Source organism: Pongo pygmaeus, chromosome Y (assembly GCF_028885625.2).
Source record: "Pongo pygmaeus isolate AG05252 chromosome Y, NHGRI_mPonPyg2-v2.0_pri, whole genome shotgun sequence".
NCBI lineage: Eukaryota > Metazoa > Chordata > Mammalia > Primates > Hominidae > Pongo > Pongo pygmaeus.
In genome coordinates, this window is record NC_072397.2 from 3531359 (window position 1) to 3554965 (window position 23607).

At 42.8% G+C, this 23607-nt stretch overlaps 1 protein-coding gene across 4 annotated transcripts in view; it reads right to left on the bottom strand.

The window, feature by feature from the left end:
* The window catches only part of LOC129025671 (glycogenin-2), a 61344-nt gene extending 59169 nt beyond the window's left edge, over nt 1-2175 (bottom strand). The window contains exons 1-2 of one of the 4 annotated variants that reach the window (XM_054473328.2): nt 2023-2167; nt 797-931 (exon numbers count right to left, since the gene is read on the bottom strand). In XM_054473328.2, coding sequence (XP_054329303.1) covers nt 797-803 — 7 coding nt within the window. In that variant the 5' untranslated portion in view covers nt 804-931; nt 2023-2167. Of the gene's footprint in view, nt 1-796; nt 1552-1913 lie in introns of those variants that run through there. The other 3 variants (XM_054473329.1, XM_054473331.2, XM_054473330.2) reach the window with 3 other exon arrangements.
* Between the last annotated feature and the right edge of the window lie 21432 nt (nt 2176-23607).

Below are 23607 nucleotides of genomic sequence, written 5' to 3' on the forward strand. Positions count from 1 at the left end.
TCCTGCCAGCCAGCCCTCTGCCTGCTGGAGGATTAACCTGAATTGTTATTTTTTTTAATTTTTATTTTTTTAGAGACAAGGTCTCACTCTGTCACTCAGGCTGGAGTGCAGTGGTGCAATCATAATTCACTGCTGCCTTGAACACCTGGGCTCAGGACCCTCCTACCTCAGCTTCCCTAGTAGCTGGGACTACAGGTACCTGCCGCAATGCCCAGCTGATTTTTAAATTATTTTCCTAGAGATATGGTCTCCCTATGTTGCCCAGGATGGTCTCAAAGTCTTGGCCTCAAGCAGTCCTCCCGTTTCAGCTTCCCAAAGTGCTGGGATGACAGGCCTGAGCCACCAAGCCGGGCCGTCCTTTATCTGTACTGGAAACAGAAATTAAACCCACGGTCTGAACTTTAAGAACTCAAGGCAGCGTCTTCCCAGAGCTTTAGGGCCGTTTCAGGAGAACTGATTTCTTCCTATCGGCCTTCCAGGCAGTGACAGTCTCAGACAGTTCAACACTATTCCCAAGAAACAAGCCCACTGAAACTTTCAGGACCATATTTTACAGAAGGAAACTGGTGAAATCCCAAGGCCCCCTTCACTTGCTGTAAATCACCCCCTCCCAGCTGCTGAGGCTGGTATCTCCATTCCCTCCAGCCCCAGAGAGACCTGGGCGAGGCAGTGAGGGGGAGACTCGGGTTTTGGGGTAATCCTGCGGTCAAAGTGGGGTTCTCCCCAGTGCAGACCAATCTCTCACCCAAGCCAGTAGTAACAGGCAGGCTGAACTGAAGAAGCCTGAGCTACTCACCCGACATGGTCCGTGGGGCCGCACGCAGTGGACGCGGATCGGCAGACCTGCGCCCAGGCGCAGTAGGTGGAAATCCTCGTCACGATCCCGCAGAACAGAGGCGCCGTCTTCGGGAAGCCGCGTGGATTTCCAGGCCTGGGGGCGACGGCGTGGGTGTCTCGACATCCTCGGCTGCAGGCCCCGCGGTGTCACCCCCGGCCTCCTGCTCACTCCATGTCACCTGCGCCCCACGGGGCCCCGGCCTCCCCCGACTCCCCTGAGACCCCCACGCCCCGCACTTCCTCTTTGGCGCTCCAGGTCAGCCTCGTGACCTCTGGCCAGGGGCCCCTTGACCCCCTGTCCTCCCCACAGTCACCTGCGACCCCCGCTGCGTCTTAACACCCATGCGCCCAGCAACGACACCGCCCGCGGAACACCGCCCGACCTCAGAGGCGTCAGCAGCTGCCCCGCCGCCCAGCGCACCCGCTTGGAGTTCTGGACATCCTCTTCCCCCACGCCAGCTGGCGCCCCCCGGTCACCTCCTCCACTCCCTGGCCCACCCCTGCACTCCCGGACCCCATTATCTGCACCTCCTCCGAGCGTGAGCTGCCTCTGCCCGCGACCCCAGGCCAGGCGCCCCCTCCCCCGTCACTCCAGTGCCGCCCCAACCCGGCCCACTCCTGCGCCCCTCGCCGCCCCTCCTCCCCGTCCTGGCCTTCTGCCCATCCTCTCCAAGCGCCCCCGAATCCCCTCCACGCCCTGCACCTCTCCCTCCCCTCGCGCTTCCGCAGCCTCTGCCTTGGTCCCGCGCCCCCCTCCCCAAGCCTCTCAGCTCTACGCCCCCGCCCCCGTCTGTCCTCCATACTGGGGCAGCCTCCGTCTCCCCGTGCCACGCAGGGCCTAGACCGCCTGCACTCCCCAGCACTCGGCGCCTCCGCTCGGCCCACCCACCCGCAAGCGCCGCTAGCCTATCCCCGCGCCCCGCACCCCTCCCCGCCTTTGCTTTTGGGCAACCTCTCTCTGACCTCCAGCTCCCAGCGCCTCTCGCCCCCCCTCTGCACTCCAAGGCCAGCGCCCTTCCCCCAGCCCCCAGCCTCTGCCTCTGGGTTCCGTCCGCATCCCGCTGTACGCCACCCACCCCTAAGCCTCGTAGGCATTCGGGCAGCCTCAGCGCCCCCCGGCCCCCAGCCGCGCCCAGGCCTCCTCCACTGCATACGATCCCCTGCACCTCGCTGCAGCCCCCGCACCTCTTCCGGCGGCCTGGCTGCCTCTGCCCAAAGCCGGCGCTGGGGGCCCGGAGGGCAGCGATTGGCCTCTGTCCGGAAGCCCGGCCCCACCTCCGCCCAGCCCCCGCAGGCGCGGGTCAGCTCCTCAGCCCTGCAGCCCCTGCCCTCAAGCCCGCCCGCCTCCTGGTGCCCAGCCCCAGCTGCCGGGAAGAAAGACCCAGCAACAGCCAGTGGCTGCGCTGCGCGCCCGCGCCCCGCCCCTCTCTCGCCGCGGCCCCCTCGGCAATCGGCGGTTTCTAGGTTTGGACATTTAACCTTTAATCGGCTGGTCCCAAAGTAAATGTTTGCGATAACTTAAGGCCCTGGGCCCAAGGCCAGCGCGCAGCCCGAGTGGAGGCTGCTCTGGAAGCCTCCCAGAGGGAGAAAGCAGGGCTTATACGCGATCTTGTCGAATGCATGAAAAATGCACATGCGCATACTTGCACGCATAAATGAATGAATGAATGAGTGCACGAAAGAGAGAATAAATGGGTGTTTCAGGCTTCAGCTGTTGAATGCATAGCGAGCGAGTGGCTGTACGCAGGCGGTGAGTGCATGTATGCGTGAATGCATGTGAGGAGTGAATGAACAAACAACTACTCATGAATGAGCGGGCCAGAAAATGAATGAACCAGTGAATCAATGTTTGCGCCAAGGAGGGAATGTATGCATTCACACGTGAATGCATGAGTTGAAGGCATGAATGAGCCAATGCATGTATGAACGAATTTAGAGATACATGCATGAATGGAGGAGTGACTGTGTGGAAAAAATAGGTGAATGCACGCACGCATGATTGAAGGCATGAATCTATGAATGAGTGAATGAATTAGTTGAATGCATGAATGATTGACTGAACAAGTGAATTCTTGCATGCATAGTGCATGAATTAGTGAAAGGTGAATTCATGTATGCATGAGTGAGTAAACAAGTAAATTAATGCCTGCATGAATGAGTGCATGAATGAGTGAACAAAGTGAATTCATGAGTGATTGAGTGCATGAATGACTTAAGAAGTGAATTCATGCATGTATAAGTGCATGTATGAGTAAGTGAACAGGTGAATGTATGCATGAGTGCATGTATGAGTGAGTGAGCAAGTGAATTCATGTATGCTTGAGTGCATGAATGAGTGAACAAGTGAGTTCATGCCTGCATGAGTGTATGAACGAGTAAATAAGCGAATTCGTACATGCATGAGTGAGCGCATGAATGAGTGAACAAGTGAATTCATGCCTGCATGAGCGAGTGAGTGAATTCATGCATGCAGGATTGAATGAGCACGCGAAGTCATGCATTTATACAAGAATGAATGTGTGTGCGTGAATGAATGAAGAGAATACATGACAGGTGAATATGTGGATGAATGAATGAGTGAATAAATATGTATGAGTACATGAATGAGCTGAACAAACTAGCATGTGTGTTAATGCACACACGAGTGAATGAGTGAAGACTGCATACATTTCATGAATTAATGTATTATGTATAAGTGAATGAATGAATTGAATGCATGAACAAGTTAATGGATGCATGAATGAATTAAGTGAAAGTGTGAATGCATGCATGTGTGAGTGAGTTAAATGAATGAAACAATGAATGTGTGAATGCAAGCATGTATGAATACATGAGTTGAATGAGTGATGATTGTGTGAATGCAAGTGTGTATGAGTGCATGAGTTAAGTGAATAAGTGAATCTGTGAATGCATGCATGTGTAAGTTGAATGAGTGAATGAATGTGTGAATGCATGCTTGTATGAGTGCATGAGTTGAATAAGTGAATTTTCTTGGAGAAAAAGAATCCAAAAGAGACAGCAAAGGAACCCAGATTCTTGCCAGAGCTGTCCATAGTGATCAATGCAAGCTACAGCCAGGCCTTCCTGATCTAGATTAATACTTAGGATGATTGATGGTCTGTGGATACCAGGCACTGTGCTGAGGTCTGTTCCTGCATCAGCTCCGCCTTGGGGACAGGTATCAGTGGTGTTTTTAGGTCTACTTCATAGATGGGCCCAGAGCTGTAAATAAACAGTGGAGGCTATCTCTGACCTCCAGTAGGCTACATGCAAGAATTTAACTCATGACTACTGGAGTTTTGTAAGTATTTGCAGGGCTTATTAAGTATCAAGAAAGCACTTTTATTTATTTTTTATATGTTATTACAGCATAGGTTTTTCTGCGTTCATCTGTATTAAACAGGTTTACATAACTAATTTTATTTATTTATTTTATTTGTGTAAATTTATGGGGTACAAGCGCAATTTCGTCACATAGTTAGATACTGAGTTGTGGTGAAGTCTGGGCTTCCAGTCTAAGCATCACTTAAGTCATTCATGCACTCAATCACTCATGAATTCACTTGTTCCCTCATTCATGCACTCATTCATGCAGGCATTAATTTACTTGTTTACTCACTCATGCATACATGAATTCACCTTTCACTAATTCATGCACTATGCATGCATGAATTCACTTGTTCAGTCAATCATTCATGTTCTCACTCGGTCATGCATGAATTCACTTGTTCATTCAATCATTCATGCATTCAACTCATTCATTCACTCATTCATAGATTCATGTCTCATTCATGCATGCATGCATTCACCTATTTTTTCCACACAGTCACTCCTCCATTCATGCATGTATCTCTAAATTCATTAGTACATGCATTGGCTCATTCATGCCTTCAACTCATGCATTCGTTCCCTCCTTGGTGCAAACGTTGATTCACTAATTCATTCATTTCCTCGCTCACTCATTCACGAGTAGTTGTTTGTTCATTCTCACCTGTACATGGTACCTATTAAGTAATTCTTCACTCTCCACCATCCTCCCACTCTCTCACCCTTCTGTATCTCCAGTGTCTATTAATCCACTCTCTATGTCCATGTGGACATATTATTTAGGTCCCACTTATGAGTGAGAACATGTGGTAATTGCCATTCTGTTTCTCAGTTATCTGACTTAAGATAATGGCCTCCAGTTTTATCCATGTTGCTGCAAAAGATAGAATTTCATTCTTTTGCATGGCTGAATACTATTCCATTGTACACATAAATCACATTTTGTGTATCCAATCATCTGTTGATGAGCACCTGGGCTGATACATCTTCGCTAGAATGGTGCTGTAATAAACATATCAGTGCAGGTGTCTTTTTATATAATGACTTGTTTTTCCTTTAGGTGAATACCCAGAAGTGGAATTGTTAGATCAACTAGTAGATAAAATTTTAGTTCTTTGAGAAATCTCTGTATCATTTTCCATAGGGGATCCACTTTTAAATCTGTCCAGCCTCTGAGGCATTGGGGAAATCCTTAGGAGCTGAGAAGTGCCCCAGCAGAGTCCCCTTTGCCAGTATGACCTCAGTGTTCTATCCTCTGGATGCCAGTCCCAAAGAAGAGAAATGCCAGGATGAAGCTGGCCCCTCCAAGGAAGTCTCAGTTCATGTGCAAGGAAGGGGATACTTTCCCAGCTTCTGTGCTTTCTCCTTGTTGGCTCCAACTCGTGTGATGTGTGTTAAGATCACAGATGTTGTCACAACTGGGAGGGTCTAGTTGTCACAACTAGAAAGATCTCTAGACCTTGCCCAATGACCCCTGAGGGTAAAATCATCCCCATTGAGAAACCCTGCTCTGTAGCAAGAGAGTGCCTTCTGGGTGGAAGCAACTTGGGACTGCACCAAGCAGAGCCACTGCCAGGCCTTAAGGAAAGACATGGGAATGCTGCCCCTTCCTCAGCCTTCCCATGGCATCTTCACCTTGTGTTTCCAGGTATTCCCAAAGTACAGTGACAGTTGTTACAATGAAACCAATGAACACAACCCCACGCTGGCAGCCTCAGGATCGATTCTGTAAGCTGTCGAGCAGCTCACTGGCAGGGTAGACAGGCAGGGGCCTGCCTCCTGCCTCCTTCTAGGCAGCTCTTATCTCCCCGGCCTGGTGAACACATTTTTCTCCCCATGCATAACAGAAGCCTCTGATCTCCTTAACACACATCACCCACCCCTGGGCATCTTATCCGGAGCAGAAGTTGGGTAAAACCCATCTGCATTTTGGAGTCCCAGTCCTTAAGAGCTTAAGGTCTTTGCGGTGGCATCATCCTGTGAACTGCAGCATGTTGAGCAGTGTCCCAGGGCTCCACCCACCTGACACCTGGTGCACCCCCACACAATGGTGATGACATCACCAAGAGTCCCCCAACAGAGCAAAAACTTGGGCTTCTATTTCCTTGTGATGTTTTTAATGCACTCCCTAAATTAAGAAAACAAAGTAAACAGAGCTTTCCTGTGCTTTAGCAAGGATGTGGAAAACTTCAAATTACACTGGTGGCTTCTTTAGCCTATAGCAGGCTTTCTCAGATTCTTCAATGATATTTGGGGCTAGATAATTACTGTGGAGCCATCCTGTGCACTGTGCCTTGTTTGGCAGCATCTCCTGGGCTCCACCTGCTACATGCAGTACCGCACCCCACCTAATCCTAAAAAGAACAAGGGACTGCACACATTGTCATGTGTTCTCTGGCATCAAAATCACCCAAGTGACAGCCACTGCCATGGTTAGATGTAGAAAGATGGATGATAGATAATAGAAAAGAGATGATAGATAATCAATAGATGATAGGAAGATAATGATAGATATAAATAAACAGATAATAAGTAGATGGTAGAAAAACAATGATAAATATAGATGGATGACAGGTAGATAGATGATAGAGAGAGAGATAAATAAGGATTGATAGATTAGAGAAACAGATAAATAATAGATAAATGTTGATGATGGATAATAGATAAATGATGATGATGATAGATACATAGATAATAGATAAATGTGATGGTGATGATAGGTAGACAGGCAGAAAGACATAATAGATATAGATAGATAAATGATAGATAATAGATAAATGATACATGGATGGATGGATAGATATATAGATTGATGTTAGATAAATTATAGGTAGACAACGGACAAATAAATGATGAGGATAGATTAGATTGAGAGGCAGAAAGACAGACAGGCAAGCAGACAGATAGATAATAAATTGATAGAAGAAGATGAAGAAGAAAAGAAGGAGGAGGAGAAGGAGGAAGATAGGAAGACAGATACTAGATAAATGATAGATAATAGTAGATAAATAATGATGATAGATGGATGATGGATAGCTAGATGGATGGACAGATAATAGATAAATGATACATAGGTAATAGATAAATGATGGTGATAGATGAAAGGATGGATAGATGGATAGATACATAGATAGGCAATAGATAGAATCTTTCTCAACTCTACTGTCATTAAGTTGAATGACTCTCTGTGGTGAGCGTCCTGTGCATCACAGGGTGTTAAGCCGCATCCCTGGGCCCCACCCACCAAGTGTCAGGAGCACTGCTCTTCTCTCTGGAACGGGGGTCTCCAAACTAGAATCTCAGGATGCGTTTTGCTGAGAACACTCACCCCATCTTTTGATTTTGAATTCGGGGTGAGATGTGCAGGCTGAGTCCTGGTCCGGCAGCATCAGCATCACCTGGGAAACTGTGTCCTGCACATTCTTAGGCATCTGAACTCTGAAATCAGAACCCTGCATCTCAGGGCTCCCCCTGACCCCGCTGTGTGAACCAGGCCTCCACGAGTTCTAATGCACAGCCAGGCTTGAGAGGCACTGCTTGCATTTCTGAGATTTGAGGGTGTTGGGGAGGGGTAGCTGGAGCCAGGAGGGCTGGAGAAGGTGGGGCATGGATTTAGCAGAGATAGAAAAGGGTTGAAACAGCCAGAGAGAAAGAGACGTTGGCCTAATTGCAGGGATGTTTAAACAGCATGTTTAGGGGATGCAGGAGGCCTCGGTCTCCCAACACAAACAAGTGTAGGTGTTGCACTATTCTCTGCCCCATAAATCACCCCATCCCTCCTCACCTGCCTGTTTCTCCCGTTCCACTGAGAATTGGTGCTCTGAAAGCAGAGTATAAGGCACTAAGTCACAAGGCAACGCTCATGATCCCCGGGCAAAAGGGTAGCTCCGTTTTTAAACCCGGAGGAGGAATCTTCCCCTGGGGGTTGCAGGGTTTCTGTTCCTGTGTTTGTTGGTCTCCAGGAAGCCATGGAGAGCTTGGCAGCAGGTAAGCTTTGTCATGGGTGCATTCGGAGTAAATCTTTCTGTCCTCCCTGTTGCCGGGAATAGGTGAGTGCCAATTTTCCTAGGGAGACATTTGAAGAAAATGTCAAGACATTTATATGCCTGGGACAATTTTATTGGAGAGTTAGTTACAAGACCTTTTTAAAGTTACGTGTGTACTGGGAAAGAAAGAATTGAAACCCAGCAGGCAGCTGGGCATGGTGGCTCATGCCTGCCATCCCAGCACTTTGGGAGGTAAAGGCAGGAGGATCGCATGAGCTCAGGAGTTCCAGAACAGCCTGGCCAATATAGTGAGATCCTTCTGTCTTTACAACAAATTTAAAAAATTAGCATAAAGTGTTGGCACACGCCTGTTGTTCCAGCTACTCAAGAGGCTAAAGTGGGAGGCTCGCCTGATCTCAGGAATCCAAGACCAGCCTGGCCAATCTAGTGAGATACCCCTCATCTTTACAAAAAAAATTTAAAAAAAAAAACTTAGCTGGGAGTGTTGGCACATGCCTGTAGTCACAGCTACTCAGGAGGCTAAAGTGGGAGGATTGCTTGAGCCTGGGAGTTCAAGGCTGCAGTGAGCCATGATCAGCACTCCAGCCTGGGTGACAGAGCAAGACTGTCTCAAACAAGAACAAAAATCAAAAACAGATGTTTGTGCCAAGCTATTTGATTGCACAAACTGATTGTGACAAAAGTTCTAAGAATTGAAGACAAGTACAGAATGAGAGAACACATTTGTGATACACAGAACATGCATCTATATGTATGTGTGTGGGTCACAATTGCAATTACATCTCAATATTTTATATTTTGGTAATGATTAACACGATAATATATAAAGAACTACATTGGCAAACAACTTGACACAAAAATAAGCAAATAATTTGCAGCACATGCTACTGGCTACCCAGTCAACCATGATTTTTCCTTATTGTTGGTGGAGTCTGTATTTCTTCCCAGGGTTCCTTTATGCTTTCTCACCTGATCCCTTTATTTATTTATTTATTTATTTAAGAGGGAGTCTCTCTCTGTTGACCAGGCTGGAGTGAAATGTGAAATGGCACAATCTTGGCTCACTGCAACCTCCACCTCCTGGGTTCAAGTGACTCTCCTGCCTCAGCCTCCCAAGTAGCTGGGATTATAGGCGCCCACCACCATGCCTGGCTAATTTTGTATTTTTAGTAGAGACGAGGTTTTACCATGTTGGCCAGGTTGGTCTTGAACTCCTGACCTTAGGTGATCCTCCTGACTCAGCCTCCCAAAATGCTGGAATTACAGGCGTGAGCTGCCATGGCTGGCCTACACCTGATTACTTTTAGCTAGGGGCTGTGTGTAAATCAGGGATGAGGAATTGGGGTTGATTCCTGAAAGAATGTCTTTGCTCTTAAAGAGAAAATCTGAGAGGAAATGATCTTAATTGGGCCTCCGGATATTAGTGGATGAGGCTGTGATGGCTGGAGGTACAGCAGCCATCTTCTGCCATGAGTGAAATGGGCAGATGACATATGAAACACAGGACTGCAAGACACAGAGAACCTGGCTACTGGAGGACATTGTTAAGCCCTCAAACTGACCCATCCCAGAGGTCCTGAATCTAAGTGCATCCTGTTACAGATGCTGTCTTTATTGCTTCAACCATTTTGAGTTGGCAGAGATAGAAAAGGATTGAGGTGGCCAGACAGGGAGGGAGAGTGATAAAACTGCAGAGATTTCAGGGGAAAAGTGCCATCATTTATAAAATCGAGCAGAAATGGTGAAACATGTTGGTCACAGAATTCCTTTGCCCTCTTTTTTGTTTTGTTTTGAGACAGAGTCTCGCTCTGTCTTGCCCAGGCTGGAATGTAGTGGCATGATCTCAGCTCACTGAAACCTCTGCCTCCCAGGTTCAAGCAATTCTCCTATCTCAGTCTCCCAAGTAGCTGCGACTACAGGCACGTGCCACCACACACGGCTAATTTTTGTATTTTTAGTAGAGACAAGGTTTCACCGTGTTGGCCAGGTTGGTCTCGAATTCCTGACCCCAGGTGATCACCCGCCTCATCCTCCCAAAGTGCTGGGATTACAGGCATGAGCCACAGTGTCTGGCCACCTGGACCCATTTCGATTAAATAAGTTGACTGAGGCTCCAGAGGAAGGTCTTCAGGACTCAGACCTTAGTTATAGATTAGAAGGAATTAATCACTGTTTTTAGATGAATGCACACTTACACGTAGACATACAACTTAGAAGGTATCGAAGCTCTAGAGAACTTTGTAATTTTCAGTTGGTCTGCCAATAATGTCCAGGCCTTCTTCCTATAACTGGTTACAGAAATAAACTTCCTCCTCTCCTAGTTCATCTGCATATTGTTTTTGGGCCACCAGAATAAGCATCCCAACCCTTGGTTTAGTCCAGGAACAAAAATTCAAACCAGAGTATGACAAATTATCAGCTTGAACCTGGGAGGCGGAGGTTGCAGTGAGCCAAGGTTGTGCCACTCTATTCCAGCCTGGGCAACAGAGTGAGACTCCATCTCAAAAATAAATAAATAAATAAATAAATTATTTTAATAGCTTATTTTTCTCTTATTTTCCTACTAATGTAAAAGGAATAGCAAATAGCATTGTTATTATCTATTACTCCTACTGGCAGTAGGTCTTCTTAATTAGAACATTATTTACTTCATTAGCTTTCTAAAATGCTATAGTTTGATAGACTGCTTTATCATTTTCTGGGTGAAATAATAAATTATTCTTCATTTTCCAGATATAAAAGGATTAATTCTAAAATCACATTAAATGGAGAAGAGTTTAATGAAAGTAATCAATTTTAAAAAGATTGTAGGCTTTTGTAATGTTCAAGATATCTATTTTTTCTCTTTTAGAGACAAGGTCTCACTCTGTTCCTCAGGCTGGAGTGCAGTGGCACAATCATAGCTCACAGCAGCCTTGACCTCCTGGGCTCAAGTGATCTTCCTGCCTCAACCTTCCAAGTAGCTAGAACTGCAGGCACACACCACTGCATCCAGCTAATTTTTACAATATTTTTATAGAGATGGGGTCTTGCTTTGTTACCCAGGCTGGTCTCCAACTGCTGGCCTCAAGTGGTTCTTCCATCTTGGCCTCCCAAGGTGCTGGGATTACAGACATGAGCCACTGCACCCAGCCTGAAAAATCTAATTTTTAAGAGATCTTTGGGGATATATGAATTTTAGTGTTGTCACCCCTTTGGAAAATTTTTAGTATTTTAATCATTAAATTTAGTGACAATTAATATCCAACACTCTCTCTTTTTTATTCTGAATATTTTGTGAGATTGTCGTACAGTTTATTTTAAAAGAACTTTCATACTACAGACCTAAGAATAATATATTGAAAAAAATTAAATTTCTGAAGCTGTAAGGCCAACAGCTGCAAGGCCTCCTTAATACAACATATTGTTTTTATTTTTACAGGAGATACACACACACACACACACACACGTAATATACATGTTTTTCCTTTTGCATGAAAATGTTGTGATTAAAGCTTGAACGTCATTAGAATCACAAGATAACACAAGTGTCCTCCTTAGCTAAACTAATGAGCCTATTTCCATTTGGATTTGTGCACCCCAATATTTTTTTCTCTGCAGCCTCAAGTTCTCATTTGCATAGAAAAGTTATGAAATGAAATAAAATCCATGGTCCTCACCACAAAATATGACTTCTGCACAGAAAACATACAGTAGGAAAAGTCTGAACTCTTTAGCAAGTCCTCAAAGGCAAAAAGTGGCCTCTGTGGATTCAAGAGGCAAGTATCACCTTGACTCAAATGCTTCATACAACTGCAGAATCCCTCATTTTATCCATTTGAAGGAAAACTGTCAACCCTGTTTGGATCAACAAAGCCAAGCAAACAGAACAGCTGTCACTTTTGCACGGTTCTCTAAGAAGATGTGTTTTAGATCTGTCAGATGGCATTAAAAAATCTCCTCTAGGTCTGAGTCGGTTGTCAGAATGATAAATTTCAGAAAAACCAAGCTGTCCACTTCTGACTGTTTTGAACTTCATAGTAGAAAATAATATCAGAATCTTGCCATCTGCTATTTCTACCAAAGCAGGGCAGCTTTCCAAAACTGGTGTCTCATCACAAGTTTATGGGCGAAAAGAATCAAATTTCCTTCCCTTCCTCCCTTCCTTCCGTCCTCCTTCCTTCCTTCCTTCCTTTCCTTCCTTCCTACCTACCTACCTACCTTTTAATAGTCTAACTCTGTTGCCTAAGCTGGAGTGCAGTGGTGCTATCACAGCTCACTATGGTCTTGAATTTCTGTGTTCAAGTGATCCTCCCACGTAGCTGGGACTACAGGTGTGCACTATGACGCCCAGCTAATTTTTAAATCTTTACTAGAGATAAGGTCTCACTATGTTGCCCAGGCTGGTCTTGAACTCCTAGGCTCAAGCAGTCCTCTCAGCTAGGCCTCCCAAAGTGCTGGGATTACAGGTGTGAGCCACTACACCCAGCCTAAATTTTTGGAAAACTATACCAAAGCCACTAATTTTTCAGGGTTAGTTATTACCTTCAAATGATGCTTAACTGACATTTCTGACCATCTAAATGAACTTAATTGAAAAAAAATCAGGGCTATATGAAAATAGCATGTACTGAAAACCTTGATGAGTTCAGAGCAAGAATTTGCTTCTGGTGAAAAGAATTACATGGTTCACTGCTGATGGTTTTAGAATTTGAATCCTAAAGAAGAACTGTTAAAATGAGCAGGACTATATCTGTGCATGCATGAAAAGAAATGTCATTGTTTCGAAATACTAGAGAGGAAAAAGTTTGACGGTATTTGAAATCCACTGGCCCCATCACAATACACTTCAACATGACATTAATCAATGAGTAAAATGGAAAGATCTACGAGATTTAAGAGTCTCACTTAATATGGCAATAAAAGATGGTGTGAATGAAAATTTCCATTTTCATAGATGCATAAACGTGATTTCCCAAGAAGCCAATGGATGCAAAGAAAGAGTGAGTGAATTTAATAAACAAACACAAACAATATTAGAAAATACTTGCTGAAGACAGATCAGATTCCCATTATTGGAGATGATGCGGTGGATGGTGAGCCCTTGTCATTGAGGATAAATGCATTAGAAGGTGCAGAATTGTTAGAAATCAGAAGGAATGTTGATGAAACTGATTTATGTGTTAAGGTAAATTAGTCTTTAAAATCTCTGGAAGAAAAAGCAATGAAATCTACATATAATTATCTGAAAGTGGATAAAATAACAGTATACAGACTGTATGAAAAGTCTCCAAAATGAACAAGTCAGAAAACACACACACAATTTGAAAGTCAAATTCCAAAATGTCTGCAGAAACATAAAGTCTTAGTAAATTGTACTCCCCCCATCAATACAATGAATTATCAGCAAAGATTGAAGGTGAATTTATCCTGGAAAGAAGGAGAATCTTTCCCAAGCAGCTGAAAAGATCATCTATTCATTCAGGGAACTGAATGCCTATGGAATTCAAGAAAAAATTCTTTCAGCAAAAAAATATCAGAAAGAACTACTGATTTTTAGCAATTATCCTGAGTGGATAAATCTCATGTTGTTTGAAGACTTAATGAGAAAACTTGGGGACTTGGTTAACTTAAGAAAATGCATGTATCAGGAAAAAAAATTGAGGGGGAAATTAAAATTTTCAAAAAGTATCTTTATGTTCTTGGTGTTCAAGTAAAGCAACAACGGGAAGATGTGTAAAGGTTCTCACAGAGCTCCCAGGAATTCTTTGGATAACTGGATCCCCAAGAAAAATTTAAATTTAGATTATTCCTCAGTTATTTTTTGCATGCAAAAAACACAGGGAAAGGATTTCTCCATTAGACCTAAGGGGTCCTGACAGCAATTTCTCCCCAAATGCAAGACTGACTCACCGTGGTGTTCCTCATCCTGGAAGACAATTTTTCATTAAATCATGAAAGTATCTTTCACCTTCAGAAATAGAGATGACCCACCTTTTGCCAGAGTGCAGTCATGTGAGTTCACCTACCCACAAGGGATGCTGGGATATGTAGTTCAGCTGGGGAACCATGACGCAGTTCCATACAACAGAAATATAGCACTATTTAAATTATTAAGACAGAAAGAAGGGATTTGGGTGGACAACGTGTGCATTCTCTAAGATTCCGTGTTTTTAGTTAAGTTGAGCAGCCTTGGCTTCTGGTCTTAGACTTCTGAAACAATTCTTTTATTTTTATTTTTATTTTAAGTTCCAGAGTACATGTGCCTGCAGGAAGTGCAGGTTGTTACATAGGTAAATGTGTGTCATGGTGGTTTGCTGCATCTATCAACCTACCCTCTAGGTATTAAGCCCAGCATGCATTAGCTGTTTTTCCTGATACTCTCCCTCCCCACAATCCACGGTCCAACAGGCCCCAGTGCGTGTTGTTCCCCTCTCTGTGTCCATGTGTTCTCATTGTTCAGCTCCCACTTATAAATGAGAACATGCAGTGTTTGGTTTTCTGTTCTTGCATAAGTTTGCTGAGAATAATGACTTCCAGTTCCATCCATGTCCCTACAAAGGACATGAACTCATTCATTTTTATAGCTGCATATATATACATATATATATGCACACACACACACACGTGTGTGTGTGTACCACATTTTCTTTACCCAGTATATTATTGGTGGGCATTTAGGTGATTCTATGTCTTTGCTATTGTGAATAGTGCTCCAATGAACATACACATGCATGTATCTTTGTAATAGAATGGTTTATATTCCTTTGGGTATACTCCCAGTAATGAGATTGCTGGGTCAAATAGTATTTCTGGGTCTAGATCTTTGAGGAACTGCCACACCATCTTCCACAATGGTTGAACTAGCTTACATTCGCACCAACAGTGTAAAAGTATTTCTATTTCTCCACCATCTCGCCACCATCTGTTGTTTCCTGACTTTTTAATAATCACCATTCAGACTGGTGTGAGATGTTATCTCACTGCGGTTTTGATTAGCATTTCTTTAATGATCAGTGATGTTATGTTGAACTTTTTTTCATGTTTGTTGCTTTTTCAGCCAATCCTAAGAAATGCCCTATGTATTTCGATGAGATTGATTTTATTTACACTAAGAGAAAAGCTTGTTTTTTTCCCCAACCCCTGGGCAGCCCTTACTGCCTCCCAGGCACCACTGAGAATGCTTTTCGCACATTAAGTCATTTCTTTCTTTTTTTTCTTTTTTCCTTTGTGACAGGGTCTCTCACTCTTTCACCAAGGCTGAAGTGCAGTGGTATGATCTCCACTTACTGAAACTTCGACCTCCCGAGTTCAGGTGATTCTTGTGCCCCAGCCTCCCAAGTAGGTGGAATTACAGGCATGCACCACCATGACCAGCTAATTTTTTGTATTTTTGGTAGACACAGAGTTTCACCATGTTGGCCAGGCCAGTCTCAAACTCCTAACCTCAGGTGATCCACCTGCCTTGGCCCCTCAAAGTGCTAGGATTACAGGCATGAGCCACCGTGCCCAGTCTTCACACATTAAGTCTCACATCCTCAACACATCTTGGAGTGGAAGATCTTCTTAGGATACCTCCCCTTTGTTTCCCCCAAATGGGATAACCGTGGCCCAGGGAGGTTGTATAACTTGCCTAAGTGTACACAGCTTGAAATGGAGAAACCGGGTTGTGAATCTGTAAATTGAGTGTCAGATTCTGGAATTTAATCCTGGCTAATCTTGCATACTACCTCTGTATGCAAGCTAAATGAATTCCCCACCATTTTTGTTTAATTAGGGGGAAAAACATGTACACAGCATGTGTTAATGTATGTATCCATTCCCTGGAACTGCTATAGCAAAGTATTGCAAACTGAGTGGCCTAAACAATGGACATTTGTTTATTCTTGCACAGTTCTGGGTGCCAGAAGTCCAAAACCAGGGTGTCCGCAGGGCTATGCTCCCTCTGAAGTCTCTAGGGAAGGATCTGTTCAAGGGTCCTCTCCTTCTTTGGGTAGTTCTCTGGCTTGTAGTAATATCACTCTACAGCCTTCTCCTTGTGTGACTACCTGTATCCAAATCCCACATTCTTATAAAGACACCAGGCATGTGGGATTAGGAACTCACCTCACTCCAATATGACCTCATTTCAATAAACTAATTACCTCTGCAACAGACTTATTTTCAATAAAGCCACATTCTGAGGGGCCAGGGGTTAGGACTTCAACATATGAATTTGAGGGGACAAAATTCAACTCATATCAGTGTGTTAATACTGTGCTTGTGTATGTATGTGTGAGTGTGTGTGTGTGTCTCTGTGTGTGGTGTGTTTGTGTGTGTAACTGGATATTCCAATTCCAGTAGTTAAAGGCAAATCAGCAGAATCATACTTTCCTCTCCCCTAAAACCAGAAGAATTTCATATAGTGGTTTATATTTGGACAAAAAAAGTTGTTATTTTTTTGCCTGTGTAGAAAAAGTTAAACCAAAATATAGCTCGTATATTTGTCATTTTCCTCTTCATCCTACTAAAATTAGTCATGTCTTCTCTTCATTCCAACATGAAGATATTTATCTGTTGACCACCAAATGCATTCAAGTCCCCACAAAGAGGAGGTAAGTGTGGCTTTTAACATTATAAAATTGACCCTTGAACAATGTGGGGTAGTGAGGGGAATTGACCCTCTGCACAGTTGAAAGCCCATGTATAACTTTTGACTCTCCAAAAACTTAACTACTCATAGCATGCTGGTTGACTGAAAGCCTTACTGATAACAGTTGATGAACACATATTTTGTATATGTATTACATACCATATTATTACAATAAAGTAAGCTAAAGAAAATGTTATGAAGAAAATCATAAGGAAGATAAAATTAATGAATTTACTATATATTAAGTGGAAGTGGATCACCATAAAGGTCTTCATCCTTATCATCTTCACGTTGAGTACATGGAGAGTGTGTCCTGCTGTCTCAGTAATGGCAGAGCCAGAAGCAAATTCACAGATAGGTGGACCTATGCAGTTCAGCCCTGTGTTGTTCAAGGGTCAACTGTACAGTCAAGGTTATCCATCTCTAAATTGGAGATGACATCTTATCAAGGCTTTTTTCATCTGTTCAATTCTCACCTTCTCAGCATGAAAACAGAATACCCAACAGGTGGTCCTCATGACCCCTCAAAGAGAGGTTCCCCCAAGCAATCATTATTCAAATATTTTCATTTTAAGTAGGTTGAACATTATCCTTGCCACTTAGGTGGATTTTATCTCATTATTAGGTAACTCTATGAATTTCATATGTTCATAATCTATCTTGAGCTTTAAAACAGATTTGTTGCATTATATTCACAGCTATGAAGGTTCATAATTTTGGGGCCACTTCTACAACCATTTCATAAAATTTATTTGTGAAATATAGAAAAAACTATGCAATAATCAAATCCAGTTATTTTTCTTTTCTAGTTATTTAAAATGATTAAAAATGATTTATGACAGTTTTAGAAAATGGAATGGATTAAACACTAAAAATGTTTAGATTCTATTTAAGCAGGTATGTATGTGTGTATGTAACTAAAAACAGAGACTTTTTCACAAAATTTAATTAAGCTCATGCTGAAACTCTTATAGAGAAAATAGTAATTGAGCATCAGACATCACCACTCCTGAAAACAACCTTCTACAAGAATTGAAAAGTGTTGCAGGACCTAATACTGAAACAGGAAATATGGACTATCTTCAAATTGCACAAATGATGCATGAATCCACATTTGAGACCCGCAACTCCAAGATACCTAATCATGAATCCACATTTGAGACCCGCAATTCCGAGATACCTAATGTGAATGATTAAAGGTATTTTACAAACTGGGGAGCTCTTTCAAGTGCTTTCCACTTTCAACCTTCCCTCTTTGAAGACCCCAATTCATAATGGTGAGCATAAAACATGCATACTTGGAATTTTTATGGGTCCTGTATATACATTCCGGACTGCACATGAATGTCTTAATCTTTGGTTCTGATATTTATGGCAAAGTCTAAATGTTATATAAACATTAACCTTAGGTTACTCAAACTATACCAATATGCCTAAACCATCTTTTTTTCTCTCCACACAAGTGTTTCTAAAAGAGAAGCAAAAAGCTGGTATACTTCTTGGATGCCTAAGGATTTAAGATTTCCTTCTCTAGTGAATAGAAAAAGTATAAACCAAGGATTGCAATGTTATTGCCTTAGGAACTAGTACTTACAGACTATCAAAGACTAAAAACACTACAAAAAGGCTCAATGCCTGATAATCACCATTTCTGTCTCCTATGTGTTAAAATATATCACAACCATATGATTTCCTAGGAAAAAGTATCCCAAGATTTCCCCCAGATGGTTTTAACATCAGTTGTTTTGCACTCACCATTTCAAAATGCAGCCTTATTTGCTTCAGGTAATAATAATTTTACGTGCAGATACATCAAAGCTGAAAGGATGATCAAACCCTGCTTGTGGGTGTCAGAAATAATGCATCCCCACTTCATTCGCAATTATGAATGCTCAATGATTTTTTATATCACTGAAGAATTTAGCACAGGTCCAGCATCTTTGGAACCTCAACAACATTCTTCATCTCCCAGAAGCTGATAACATCCCCTCCCCACCAAGATACTCTATGTCCCTACTGCTCACTGCTTTGTGCCACCAACATGGTTAAGCATGTGTGTGTTAATGCACCATGAAGTAGCTGAAGATCTCAGAACAGACAGCCACAGTCTCTTTGTGCAAATGAATGGCCAAACCAACAGATCAAGTAATCCTTTTTTCAGAATGCAGGGTCCAGCTGCCTACTTATCTTTATAACCACATCACATCCAATGAGTTGGGAATGCTTAGTGAGAAAGCTCACATACCTCACACAGAAGAAAACACACTGTAAGTCATCAAGTTGTGTCTAGAATAAAAGGAAATTTCCATGACAGTGATAAACAGCGTTCATGTTTTAGTTGTTTTTCCTCTAAGTAATCAGGGGATCTTAACATCTTCAGACATTTTCTGGTTCTGAAAGGAAGATTGGAAACAAATGTCATTGTGGGGACAAAAAAAAGTCTATTAAACAAAGAAAAAGAAAACCAAGATCCAACTCCATGTTGTTACAAGAGACTCTTGCTCTATATTTAGCAGAAGGAAGATTAGACAGAAAAAAATGAAGCAGAAATGAAGTTGCACACCTTAAATATATACAATGTTTGTTAATCATGCTTTAAAAAAATCTAGAAGAATGAAAAATCTATTTTAAAAAAAAGAAAACCAAGATCCAACTGTGTGCTGTCTATATGACACTTGCCTTACTTTCAGCAGAAGGAAATAGATTAGAACAAATAAATTATGCAGAAATGAAGTTGTGCATCTTAAATATATACAATGTTTATTTGTCAACTATACCTTAATAAAGCTGGAAAAATTAAAAATAGAAAATATTTGGGCCGGGCGCGGTGGCTCACACCTGTAGTCCCAGCACTTTGGGAGGCCAAGGCAGGCAGATCACAAGGTCAGGAGATTGAGACCATCCTGGCTAACACGGTGAAACCCTGTCTCTACTAAAAATACAAAAAATTAGCCAAGCGTGGTGGTGGGTGTCTGTAGTCCCAGCTACACAGGAGGCTGAGGCAGGAGAATGGTGTAAACCCAGGAGGCGGAGCTGGCAGTAAGCCGAGATCCAGCCACTGCATTCCAGCCTGGGCAACAGAGCAAGACTCCATCTCAAAAAAAAAAAAAAAGAAAATATTTAAAAACTGTTAAAATCATATCTGGAAATAAACATTAGTTTTCAAAACATTGTTTTTTTACATTTTGCCATTTGTTAAGGATTTTGATGATCTTAAATGAATTGAGTAACTTTCTTTTTGGTTAAAACTAATATTTGTAGGAACTTCTTTTTTTGAATATGGCCTTGTTGGTCTTCATAACTTCTGAAGTGGTGTTGTCATTTTCTCCACTTTACAAAATAAAAGCAAAGTATGATTCTTAAAAGTCCACATCAAGTGACAGACATCTGCTTCTATCTATGTAGCTCTGTTACTACAACTCTCTACAAAGTGTGCAAGCTTCAGTGTATGGCCTCAGCATGTACACAGTTCCACAGGTTGTGCATTACATCACATCACCATGGATATGGTTAGTATACCATGCACATCATCCTTTAAGAGAGAGAGAAAATTAATGACCTAACTAAGGAAAGGTGGACAGCTGGGTACCATCAGCAGCAGCGTGGAAACTTAGAGTCAAGTTCACAGAGCTCTGAGCCCCATTTGATACCAAACCCATACATAGTGCTGTCATACACATATTTCCTAGATAGTATAAAGGCTTTACAGCCAGCGAGGTGATATAGGCCCAGGATCCACATAAATGTCACTGCTCACCTTGAAGAGATCTCCCTAACATCAGCTCACTCTGTCTACACCCTCCTTCTGATCTCAGGAATTTTAAGGGAGGGGAAGATAAACTTGGCACTTGGGAATACTTGGTGAGAGTACCATTGAAGTACAATGGAGAAAGTAGACAAAATACTTACCAGGTAGCCAAAAGGCATGAAAGAGCTTCAAGACATTACACTTCTTTAGCAAAAATGTGGTTCCACCACAAATGTGGCAGGCATCATCCACGTTTTTAAAACTACACCTATTTCAGAAACTCAATGGCCCCCATTCCAGTGATTTTCCTTTTAAAATATTGCACTAAAATATATTTGTCTTGATTATTGAGTTTGTGGGTTACCCCGTCCCCCACCCTTACATTTTGTGCTTGTGGAGACAGGTGCCTCTCTCTGCTTACTCAGTTTCAGCCCTTAGTTAACAAAGGCTTAAAAATCACTGCCACGAAGGCTACTGAACGTGGTGTTCGTTAATGATGGCTGCCACGTTGGGTGAAAGAGTGTTGTCACTGAACCCAAGAACCTGCTTTCAGGTTGCCAGGAAAATAAGGCAGTTTTTCAGAAATTCAGTTTCCTCTTAAAATTTCAGGATGGGGCGTAATGTAGACAGAGGCTCACCCCAAACAGAAGTTCATTAGCTAATGGTTGATACTGCCCATTCACCAGCAGAGAGAGCGCATGGGAAGGTTTTAGGATTTTTGAGGCCAAATGCAAATCCTAAAGCAAACACCGTAGGAATGGGCATCCCTTTCTGGTTTCCTTCAGGGACACAAAGAAGGTATGAGTTAGACAGAGGCTGATGGGCAAACTCCAGATAGATTCTGACATGGGTGGCCTGAGGTTTAAACCAAATCTCCAGGGACCCCCAGTTAAAGATCTGAGTCACTCTTTTGGCTACAAAACAATCCCTGACTGTTGTTTCAGAGATTTCTTTAGGGCATCCTCTGCAATCAAATCCCAAGTGATTCTTCAAACCCAGGAGTGTGGAACCAGCATTGAACCAGGAAGCCACAGCAGATCTTTCTTTCCCCTATGGTCTGAGTACAGTTTCGGAATTCCATAGAGAGGCTTATAATTTAGTGTTTCAGTAGTTTTCTTTGCGGGTGGGGTTCTGTGGAAAACATTTACATTCAACCCAGATATTTTTCCTGACTCACTTGTGATGAAAATTTCACTGAATACAAAACAGAACTATATTTAGTTAGTTCAATCAACCGTCATGCTTTAGTCCTGCAATGTATGTTAGTAATTTTTTCATTTCTTTTTCTTTCCTTTTTTTCTCCCCCTCTTTTACATTAGACAGATAATGTGCCAGTGTCATTGTAACAAGGTTTACAGGAAGGTACAACCTACACCTGACCATGAAAACCCAATTGTTGGCCAGGTGCGGTGGCCCACGCCTGTAATCCCAGCACTTTGGGAAGCCAAGGCAGGCAGATCATCACTTGAGGTCAGGAGTTCAAGAACAGTCTGGCCAACATGGGGAAACCTCATCTCTGCAAAAAATACACAAATTAGCCACGCATGGTGGTGCATGCATGTATTCCCAGCTCTTCAGGAGGCTGAGGCAAGAGAATCTCTTGAACCCAACACAGGAGGTGGAGATTGCAGTGAGCCGAGTAAACCCAACCCAGGAGGTGGAGACTGCAGCGAGCTGAGATCGTGACACTGCACTCCAGCCTGGGCAACAGAGTGAAACTCTGTCTAAAAAAAAATAAAAACAAATTTTAAGAAATCACATTATTAGGCAAGTTATGTATATTGAACTTAACCAGGAATAACTTTGCTGGTGACAGACATCTGAAAGTAATTTTTAAAATAAAAAATCAGGCATAGTAACAAGGAAAACAATGTTTAGAGCCAAAGTTACCATGGGTCCTGAAACAATTTCTCCTACGGTTTAGTTTGAAATAACTGGCTGCTGCTCCCAGCAGTGTCGTCACCACGGATGCGATGGAAGACACGATTTTTGCTACCATATTGCCTGCAGGAGTGGAGAAAAAGCAAGCTCATCTGAGAAAAAAACATGGCTGTAGGAAAACTGCTTAAATATTAGGTTGGTCCAAAAGTTATTATGGTTTTTGCCATTGAAAGTAATGACAAAAACTGCAATAACTTTTGCACCAATCTAATAACTTCTCCATCACATCCCTAGCCACCCTTGTATCCACAGAAAAAAAAGAGAAAGTTAATTTAAAAAAAATTCCTTAGGAAGTAATTCTGTTTTCACAAAGAGCCAAGCTTGTCAACCACATTTACCACTGAAAACATCCAAAGCCAGGATTTGCACAGATGAGGCACTTGGCATTTTTGTTTGTTGAACTCAATTCATGTATGCCTTTTAATTAATTTTATTTATTTATTTATTTATTTATTTATTTATTATTTTTTGAGAAGGAATCTTGCTCCGTTGCCCAGTCTGGCATACAGTGGCGTGATCTCGGCTCACTGCAATCTCCACTGTGTTCAAGCGATTCTCCTGCCTCAACCTCCCAAGTAGCTGGGACTACAGGTGTAAGCTATCATGTCCAGGTAATTTTTGTATTTTTAGTAGATGCAGGGTTTCACCATGTTGGCCAGGCTGGTCTCGAACTCCTGATTTCAGGTGATCCACTCATCTGGGTCTTCCAATGTGCTGGGATTACAGGCGCAAGCCACCGCGCCTGGCCTGAATTATTTTTTTAGAGATAGGGTCTCACTATGCCGCCTAAGCTGGTCCTGAACTCCTGGGCTCAAGTGATCCTCCTGCCTCAGCCTCCTGAGTAATTGGGATGACAGGCACATGTCAAAACTATTTCATGCCTTTTTAGATGTAGAATGCTAACTCATGCAAAAAGATTGTTCAGCTAAAAACTGCCAGATAGGCTTGCTTTCAAAGGCATGCTGGAACTCTAGACCCAAGCACACACTAGACACAAGCATCTTCAATGCCTTGATGGCAAATTACTCCAGAGCTTCAGTACTCCTGCACAAAGAACAACAAGAAGGAGCTTGATATGGCAAAAATCAACACTTCCAAATAGAAAAAATGTGGCCACTTGAAATAGCCACCCTTTC